This window comes from Nicotiana tomentosiformis, chromosome 8 (assembly GCF_000390325.3).
Source record: "Nicotiana tomentosiformis chromosome 8, ASM39032v3, whole genome shotgun sequence".
Lineage (NCBI taxonomy): Eukaryota > Viridiplantae > Streptophyta > Magnoliopsida > Solanales > Solanaceae > Nicotiana > Nicotiana tomentosiformis.
The window spans coordinates 123,736,144-123,746,582 of NC_090819.1; the positions used below are offsets into that span (position 1 = coordinate 123,736,144).

General features: G+C 36.2%; 2 protein-coding genes across 2 annotated transcripts; both read right to left on the reverse strand.

Moving 5' to 3' along the window:
• Positions 1-2,004: 2,004 nt before the first annotated feature.
• LOC138898093 (uncharacterized) lies at positions 2,005-3,189 on the reverse strand. The gene is made up of 2 exons (XM_070184128.1): positions 2,872-3,189; positions 2,005-2,814 (listed from the first exon to the last, which is right to left on the reverse strand). Exons 1-2 carry the CDS (start codon positions 3,187-3,189, stop codon positions 2,005-2,007), a joined length of 1,128 nt encoding a protein of 375 aa, XP_070040229.1.
• Positions 3,190-6,062: 2,873 nt separating this feature from the next.
• On the reverse strand, positions 6,063-10,238 carry LOC104089255 (vacuolar-processing enzyme). The gene is made up of 9 exons (XM_009594104.3): positions 9,954-10,238; positions 9,038-9,202; positions 8,286-8,442; positions 8,064-8,149; positions 7,758-7,957; positions 7,565-7,613; positions 7,271-7,477; positions 6,545-6,751; positions 6,063-6,448 (listed from the first exon to the last, which is right to left on the reverse strand). The coding sequence occupies exons 1-9, from the start codon at positions 10,182-10,184 to the stop codon at positions 6,266-6,268; spliced, it is 1,485 nt and encodes a 494-aa protein (XP_009592399.1). The 5' UTR covers positions 10,185-10,238; the 3' UTR covers positions 6,063-6,265.
• Between the last annotated feature and the right edge of the window lie 201 nt (positions 10,239-10,439).

Consider the following 10,439-nt stretch of genomic DNA (forward strand, 5'->3'; position numbering starts at 1 on the left):
CACCTGTAAAAAAGCATTGTTAACATCCATTTGGAAGATATTCCATCCTTCAGCAGCTGCCATGCTAATGATGATTCTCACTGTCACCATTTTTGCTACTGGTGAGAAAGTTTCATGGTAGTCCAGTCCTTCTCTCTGAGTATAACCTTTTTCCACTAATCGAGCTTTGAATCTGTCAACTTCACCATTAGCTTTGTACTTCACTTTGTAGACCCATTTTGAACCAATTGCTTGTTTTCCTGGGGGCAAATCTACTATTTCCCAGGTCTTATTGTCCTCAAGAGTCTGGACTTCTTGTTTCATGGCTTCTATCCACCTAGTGTCTTTTGAGGCTTCCTTAAAGGAAGTAGGTTCTATTGTGGTAGAGAATTCTGCTAGATAAGACTGATATTGGATTGGCAAGTGAGCATAGCTGACAAAGTTGGTGATTGAGTGTGCATTGTTCCGAGTAGGTGTCCACCCAGTGACAAAATCTTTATGCCAAATAGGTGGTTTCACTCCTCTACCAGATCTCCTCAGTTCAGTAATGCCATAGACTGGTTGCATAGGCTCCCCTATTGAAGATGTTATAGGTGCTGAGGTATCGGATGGATCATGTGCTATTTCTTGTGTCGGATTTCCATCTGGTTCAACTGATGTCTGATCTCCTGCTGTTGGTATTGGTAGCTCTTCTTCAGCTGAATGTGCTTTATCTTCTGAAATAATATCTCCAGTGCTTGCAGTATCATCTCCATCTGCTGCAGCAGCATTTCCATCTCCTGTAATAGAAAAATGCTCACCTTCATGTGTTGATCTTCCTTCTGAGTGTATTGGTGCACCAGTAAATTGAGTAAATATATCCTCATTGTCTTCTGTGAGATGCTTAAAAGAAAATATGTCTTCCTTGAAGCTCACATCCCTGCTAACTAGGAAATCCCTGGTGTCCAAGTCATATAATTTGTACCCCTTTTGAGTTTCTGAATACCCAATCAAAATAGTCCTCCTTACCCTTGGTGAAAACTTGTCTTTCCTAGGTAGTATACAAGCATAACATAGGTACCCAAATACCCTCAAATGGTCTATTTTAGGTGTCCTACCAAACAACATTTCATAAGGTGACTTTCCCTTTAACACTTCAGTAGGCAACTTATTAATCAGATAGACTGCAGTTTTTACACAATCACCCCAAAATCTTGAAGGCAAACCACTTTGGAATTTTAGAGCCCTGGCTACTTCCAAAATATGCCTATGCTTCCTCTCAACCACCCCATTTTGTTGGGGTGTATAAGGACAACTACTTTGATGTATAATTCTCAGTGAAGATAATAACTCATTACATTTGCTATTAAAGAATTCTGTTCCATTGTCAGATCTCAATGTCTTCACACTAATACCAAACTGATTCTTTATTAATGAGAAGAAGTCTCTCAATACAACTATCACTTCACATTTTGAATGTAACAAACAAGCCCATGTATATCTACTAAAGTCATCAACCAAAGTAACAAAATAGTACTTCCTGTCATAAGTTGTTGTCTTATATGGACCCCATACATCAATGTGCACAAGCTGAAAGATACTATCAGTCTTACTGATACTGATAGAAAACTTTAGTCTACTTTGTTTTGCTAATGGACAGATATGACAATCTCTTTGTACATCTATCTTGACTTTATCCTGCAAATCTGGTAGGTGTTGCATAGCTGTTGTTGAAGTATGTCCTAGCCTGTTGTGCCATAGTGTAGTGTTTATTTCTTCCCTTTGAACAGATGTTACTGCTATATCCTTTTCCCTTGTGAGTATGTACAATCTATTGTCCTCTCTATCGATCCCCAGAACCTTGCCATTGTAAAGGCCTTGAAAGATGACAAAGTGAGGATAAAAGCAAGCTGAACAACATAGTTCTTTTGTCAATTTTGATACTGAAAGCAAGTTGAACTTAAAATCAGGGACATGTAGAACATTTGTAATTCTCTGTGTATCCATTACTATTGCATCCCCTGTGTGTGTAATTTCTGATCTAGATCATGTTGGAGTTTGTACTCCATCATTACTCTGTCTGTTTATGCTCTGGATATTTTCCAAAACATTTTTGCAAAAGGTAATATGATGTGAAGCTCCTGAGTCTACTATCCACTCATAACATTGGACATTAGACAATAGTGACACAGTACCTGCCAAGTTTGAGGATACTCCCCGAATTGAAGAGTTTTCACCTGTTGAGGTCTTTGACAACAATTTCATCAACTGATTGAACTGTTCCTCAGTAAAGTAACTCCCCTGCTGAATTTGAGTCTGATTCTTCCCAATGACATTTTCTCCAGTATTTGCAGTGTTGGCAAATAGTTTGATCGCATTGTACTGTCCTTTCCTTTTGCTCTTGAAGTCAGGTGGATACCCGATAATTTTGTAGCAATTTTTCTTTAGGTGTCCCCTATAACCACAATGCTCACAGATCATTCCTGGCCTTTTGTTCTTAAACATTTGGCCTTTTCCTGCTGCTAACATCGTTAAAGGATCTTTATTGGAATCCACTACACCTAATCTTCTTTGGCTTTCCTCCTGAACTACTACTGCATATGCTTGATTAACACTTAAAACTGGTCGTTTCAGCAAAACATCACTCCTAACATGACTATAACTCTCATTCAGTCCCATTAGAAATTGTAGTAGCCTTTGTCTTACTAGGTGTTCTACATAAGGTCTAGATTCCTCACAGTCACATGAAGGTAAAGGTGCTAGTATATCTAGCTCATCCCACAGGTCCTTCAATTTTGAGAAATAACTTGTGACAAAATCCGTACCTTGTCTTAGGGTTGCAATCTCTGTCCACAACTGATAAATTCTAGTCAAATTGTCTTAATCAAATCTCTCCTTGAATTCATCCCAAACCTTCCTTGCACTAGAAGCGTACATGATACTTGGTACTAATTTTGCTGAAACAGTACTGCTCAGCCATGACACCACAACCGCGTTGCATCTTTCCCACTGTGTGGCCAAATCACCTCTATAAGAGCTTTTGACATAAGTGCCATCCACAAACCCTAATTTGTTCTTCACCAGCAGCGCAACTCGCATAGATCTATTCCAAAGGGTATAGTTTTCTGGCCCTGTGAGTTTGAGCGAGATAAGAGCTGTTCCTGGTGCATCAGAATCCTTTAGGAATAGTGGATGATTATGATGTAAGTTCGAGATCTCGTCGTCCGCCATTACTGAACTTAGGTCAAGCTTCAAAGAATGAAATTGATGAAACAGAGACGCAAAACTACTTCAATCCAGCAATCGATGCTCTGATACCATGTTAGAACTTGAATTGTGATCTTACAACTATGAATTAACAACATGCAATGAATAAAGAAATGAGATCGAAGGAATTTTCTAGAAAGAGAAAGAGAGAGAGGATATCTTCATCTCTGATTTCGTTTTTGGCTGAATATCAAAACAATGAGGAAGATTACATTTTTGTCTACTAATTAATACAAAAGACTACTAACAGACTCTAACTTTCTCTAATTACACATTGACCCCTATAGTTTTGATAATATAGTATTTTAAGAAATAAAATACCGAAAATATCGAATCGAAATATCTAAAATTTGTACCAAACTCGAGTTGAATCCTACGAATAAACGAAAGAAATAGTTTAATTGCTCAATATTATGACCTTTTTTACAAGTTCATTGTTCCATGGCTACAGAGTTGATCTCAACAACTGTAGAGGTTTTGCTTTTAGAAAATAATAATTGTATAAAATTTATTATGTATAATTAATTAGAAAGATAAATGAATATCCTTGATGTTATGGGCAGTCGTTTCCAAAAAGAATGAGATTAGGACGGTTTTTGGCATCTAAAACCTTGTGTAAATTTAATTCCTCCATCTTAATTGTTTTTTCCTTATAATTATTCTTGACCTTTTTATTGTTACTCGAACACATGATGGGCCCTAATGTTGTATTGTACAGTGTTTACGAGAGAGAAAATGACCCTCTATAGCCCCTCAAAATTTTAATAGTTTATGTTTTTTCTCATTGACACGAAATATCCCTCTGGCCCAAATATATTACATCTAATAGTTCGAAATGTCTATTTTGTATATTTTTTATATAGTGACAGTCTATTTTATATATATTTTGTATAGTGACAGTCTATTTTGTATATTTTTTGTATAGTGACAGTTTATTTTTTATATATTTTGTATAGTGACAGTTTATTGTATATAAATTATATAGTGATAGTCTATTTTGTATAGTGACTGTCTATTTAGTATATTTTTTGTATAATGACAGTCTATTTTGTATATTTGGTATAGTGACAGTCTATTGTATATAAATTGTATAGTGACAGTCTATTTTGTATAATTTTTATATAGTGACAGTCTATTTTGTATATATTTTGTATAGTGACAATCTATTGTATATAAATTGTATAGTGACAGTCTATTTTATATAATTATACGCATAAATTGTCTCCCTTATCTAGAAAAAGATTCAAGAGTTCAGATCTTTATGTTCCATAAATTTATGTTTTTGTTGGGTTTTATTTTCTCCACTTTTCTTGGTGGCGGGGTGGTCGTACGTGGGTGGAAGATATTGACTATTGATAGATTGGACTGTTACTGTGATTGTTATCCTTAAATAATTTGTTAAATACGTTAGTTTGATAGAATTTATCAATTGCAAGAGTTTAATATAGAAAAGGGTACATTCATCTTATACTCCTATTTATCTACATTACTAAAAAATAAGTTAAAAGAATTATTACCCAAAAAATAAAAATAAATAAAGCAAACGTAATATTAAAAACTAGTATAAGGGATGGCAATCTCTGAAATTATCCTAACAGTAAATTATAATTTTGTATAAGAAAGTTGAGGCTCGGGTGCTAAAGTGGTTAACATAATTTATTTGTTTTTGGCTACAAGTTGTAATATGCAATTGTGGACCAGCAATTGTTTATAGTTTTTGCGGAGCTACTTTATGAGATGGGATAAGGCACATTGACATAAACGGCGGCCGTTGGTTTTTTTTTTTTCTTATCATTTTAATTCAAAATTTCCTTACCTTTTTTAATTGTTTACAACAAAATGAATCTAATCCATGAAATATTTAGGTGGACACATGGCATGCATCTGTCTATGCATTGAACAATACCGGACCAACTTTCATCGGAGGGGATCTCATCCCGTCTAGCACACGTTTACTGTGTTCAAGTGACACTTTTAGATTTAAAAAAATTATAAAAAAACACTGTTCACTGATTTCCATAGTTCAGTAACCGTTCAAGCAATAATCCAATAACCCTCTGCAGAAATATAATACTTTTTGGGGTAGTCTTTATATTTTGATCCTTGAATAGTACTTTTTGGATTGTCCGATGAGTAGAAATGGGATAAACCGATGGCTAAAACTTGTAAAACTTAAAGTTCTGCCTGAATGAAAACAAAAATTTAAGATCATCTACTTTGAAATCTATTTATGTACTTCATAATGACTATTCAATTACCCTGCATGTACAAGTCGAACACCATCCAGTCTGTTTGACAAAATAAATAGGACTAACATGCAGTTATCGCTCCTCTTATAAAACATGGACGTCGTCAATTCTTCCAAATCAAGAAATACCAAATGTTGTAACTTGTAAGGTAAGAATAAGATGAAATGTTAAAATTAAAAAAAAAAAAAAAGTATTGAGATCGTCAAATTTCATAATTTGATTTTTTCTATTGTTCATAAGTCACTAAAGTCCAAACGAATTCCTTTATGCTGAGATTAATTATCCTGATATTGTTGTTTATCCATTGTTTGATATGTTGTAAGTTATACTGGGATGGGATTAGTTATCATGATATTATTGTTTATTCACTGTTTGGTATGTTGTATTAAAAATAACAATTGCATAATTTCTAATAAAAAGGTATAAGTTATCCCAGCACTAATTACCCCACCATCTACAAGATATAAGTTATCTCGGTACTAATTATAATTCCAAAATAACTTATACCAGATTTGCGAACCAAACAAAGTATTAAGGTAGTATTAAATTTTTATACTAATACTATACCTTCTTTGTTTTGAACCAAGGTAATGCAAATTATTATATCATTAGCATCAGTATGCTACCACTGTCTTTGCAACAGTTTTGAGGCACATGTACAAAGGAAAACTCTAGGAAACCAAAAGTAGGCATTAAACATTCTAATACTATTATCTTACAAGCATAGTTTTTACTGATGTGTAGAGCAATTCTTGTTCAGTATTTATGCTAAAACAAGATAGACCGAGTGATCAAGCACTGAAGCCCCGGTTGGCAGCGGTATACTCCTCTATCTTACGCTCATTGCAAGCAGCCATAAAAGCTTCCTCCATAGCATCTCTCGACACTCCATTGTTGCAAATGTTTGCAAATGCTCTCATGTGCTTCATCCCGTATTGTGTTAGAGAACCACAATGTAGCTCGAAAAGGCGAACCTGGTAAAGAAAAACGAATATTAAGTTATATCATGGGGGAATTCAAGTCAAATTCGAACAACATTTATCAAATAATTGCATAGATTTTCAGATTACCGTCGATTTTAGGCAATCCCAATCATCAACGAGAGGTAAACCAGGTTCTCTAACAGAGTTGAGAACAGAAGAACCCTTTGTTGGGCCGAAAAGAAAGACTCCAATTGCATCTACGCTCCCGTCTAGATGTTTTCTATGCAGCATTGTGTCCGTTATCTCTTTCCGAAGCTTGGCCTTCTCCAATGAATTGTCTGCTAGCTTCTTGTACTGTAGAGATCAAGAAAACTTGTATCAAAGCCGAGCCAAAGCGACATTGATTTTTACTACAAAGCACCACTACAAAAGGGTGCTTGTAGTGTTTCCATTTTGGGTGGTGGTCCCTTCTAAATTTGAACTATCTTTGAGAGGTGGATTCCTAGCATTCATAATTCCAATTCAATCTCTAGTTTAACGAAAAGTATCAGCTATATATTGTAATCTGCGATACATTCCGCTTTGAGAACGGTCACCAGATAGAACACAAACAAATGCACACAAAACAAATGCAACTGTACTCACTAGACAAACTTGTACCAGTCCATCCTACTCTATATGTTGGGTGTAAGAACTAAGTCACACATTGGTAGCTGAAAAAATAGGAATCTCTAAATGGTGTGAGGTGTTTTGGGGAAAGTCGCGTGGGCTTGGCCCGGAGCGGACAATATCACACCACGTAAAGAACTAATCAAGTATTATGTAAAGATACACAAAAAGAATTATGCTATGGAAATCTGAATTCAGACTTACTCTCTCCCATAAGAAGAGAAGATCAGCATCCCTCTGGTTGACAACCTCCACGTGCGCAAAAGCAATCTTGTTTGCAGGAAGATTCGCGGTGGCAGGATCAAATCCTTGGTACAAATAAACTTTTTCTGGCTTAATTTCTTTGCTTCCATATTCCATAACATGAGATCCAGCATTATAGTTGTTGAAGTTGGAAGTTCTTTCCTTCACCTACAGTGACGGTATAGCATTCAATGATGATGATGGCACACAAAATATACTTTGAGGCTCCAAATAAAAGTATTTTCGTTAAGTCACCTTCTCGTACTGTTGTTTTATTGTTTCCTTCTTCAGGTTATGAGACTCACTGAAAACAAGTTAAACATTGAGTAATCATCAGCAATTCGGTAGCTCACTTAGTCTTTAATATCGCGTGGACAGATTCGGTTTACAACAATAATTTTCCAAATCTTACAACCAATCAGTCAAGCAATCGTTTACTTTGCATTACCTATCCTCCATCCATGCAACACTATATAAGTCTCCCAAACATGTGATATATTCCGGTGGAGGTGGAGGATCCATTCCTGGGCAATACGTCCCCCAGCTGCTCTCTTCGGCATTTGATGCTGTTGTCACATAAATGTTCAAGTCTTCAGGCATCATACCCTCAAAAACACTCCCGCTCTCACAAGCTTCAATGTAGAGGACCTGCATAAAGCAGAACAAACAGAAAACTAGGTACGTTTGGGTCACCAAATGGAACTATCTCAAATGGTTCTACAAAAGTACAAAATTAAAAAGGGCTTTTCTGTACCATTTCTTTGTAGGTCCCTGCTGCATGTTTCTTTTTCAAGACCTCAATAAAATCTTTGGCATAAAGAAAAGGCATGTTCGGCATCCCTGGGACAGAGGAAGTGAGAATCAAAATAACTTAACAGAATTGTCTTTCAATCGACTGCTAATAAGGTGCATATATTATTGAAAGATTTATTTGACAATTCATGTAAACAAGATACAAGCTGGATTATAGACTCACCGAGCACCCCTGGACCACCATGATCAGAGTAATAGAGAAATATTCTGTCATTTGGTTTACTATCGACGATCTTCCCACTTCCACCTTTCACAGCACTCTTATCACCAAGAAGCACGGCATACAAGTTCGCCGCAGTGACATGCTCGCCAGTGTAATCCTATCATAATCATCTTACCAATGTGAGTTTACTGCTCGCTAAAGGCAGGGAGAAATTTACCCTTTAAAATCAGTCAAATCCACGATATGAGTGCTATAAATGTACAAGAATCAGGCTTCACATTTTTCTCATAAAGTTCTTCACCTAATTCAGGTTTCCACATTTCGATCCACTCCTATCACCAAGTTAGCGTTTGTAGTCAAATCAACCTATGATCAAGATACTAAAATTAAGGATGAAGCACATCCAGTCAATTGGAGTTGCTAAGAGTCTAAATGTTTTCACTCTGCCTATCAGACTGGTACCAACTAAATTTTTTTTTATGATAGCAGATTTGGCGTTCATATAAAAAAGGCACTAGCCTCCTTATGGTTCGAAGAGACATCCTCCCAAATAAAGGTTTCATGCCATTTTCAAGTTAGGTTACAGTAATTGCCTCATCAGCAAGTAGCAGCCTTATCATCAACTAATAGAGAGCTATGGTTCTTTGAGGTTCAATGTTTTGGTAATTAAACCTCAAAGGAACTACAGGCACTCGTATTTAACGGCAAAATGACAATACAGCGACAAGGATACAACAACATTTGGTTATTACCTTCGGCACACCAGCATAGACATCACTACCGTTTGGATGGTTGATTATGACTCCGGGTCTTGGATTTAGCTCACTCTTGGCAATGTCATCATACATGAATACAACTATGTTCTCATCTTTCAATCCTCCTCTTTTCAAAATCTGGTAAGCATGACATACATCTGCCTGCATTCACCCCAAAATGGCTTCAAAACCAATAAGCAAAGCAATATTAAAAGTCGCCAAATGATAAGATTATTTGATTTGTAAATGGAACAGTAGCTCCATCAGCTCAAATATATACCAATTCATTTAATAGCATCTGATCAGTAACCCAGAATAAATGGCGACAAATAGGGCCCTCATGATCGAGCTTATGATTGTAAAAACGTTGAGCCAGGGACCAAGGGGCGGAACTAGCCCTTCTGATATGGGTTTAAACCCTATATTTGTCATAAAGAATTATTAAATTATGCAAATTATTAATTTAGAACCTAGTAACTTGAAAAAATTAGAATACTGAACTCATAAGTTTCAAATCTTGGCTCCACCTCTCCATGGACCCCTATGCTACTTTTAGCTTCACCTAGAATTAATTCGACTAACTTCCGAAACTAAAATCAGACTAGAGTAATTCAATTTTTCGGATTAAATTTGCAACAATCAAAAACTGTAGAAAAGTAATACTATAAGCTGACATACTCTTCCTATCAAAATGGTTAAAAGTACTTTCTAAAAAGGTTGGTGAAAATAAGCTTATGTTAAATCTTGGAAAGCAAAAAGTGCCAACAATTTTGAGTTTGAAGAGGGTCTTTTTTTTCTTTCTAGTGATTCCAATGTATCAAATTGAAACTATATTCCTTTTTTAGAGTAGTTCTTTTTCTTTAGCTTTACAGTATAATTTGCATGAGGGTATTCATGATCAGGCTTTTAATACCTGATGCCGATAATTTCCGTATCCATTAGAACCAGCCACGAGAACTGCCCAACGAACACCGTCCTTGTCTTCAGACTCATCATCACGATCTACCGGCGATCGTATTAAGGGGTCCCACCAGCGGTGCAGCCGCCCTATCCTTCTGCCATTTTTGGGTAATTCAAAAGGAATAGCAACGACCATAACCAGCAACATTAAGCTTACACATACTGCAAAACTAAAGGACCCCATTAAAGAAAAAACTCAAATTTCACAGAAGAGGAGCTGAGAATTGTGAAGTGGTTTCGGTTGTTGTACAATATGTATGTGGCGGTGAGTGTAGACATGCAGAAGCAGAGAGTGCCACCTACGAAGACTTGTGGGTCCAAAGGCTGTGCTTTTATACCAAGTGGTGGTTTTAATGTTTTGCTGTTTGTCGTTGTATGGCTTTGCTCAGAGGAGTGGAAAAATGCTGCTTGATTTTTCACCGCTGTGATTTTTCTCTGT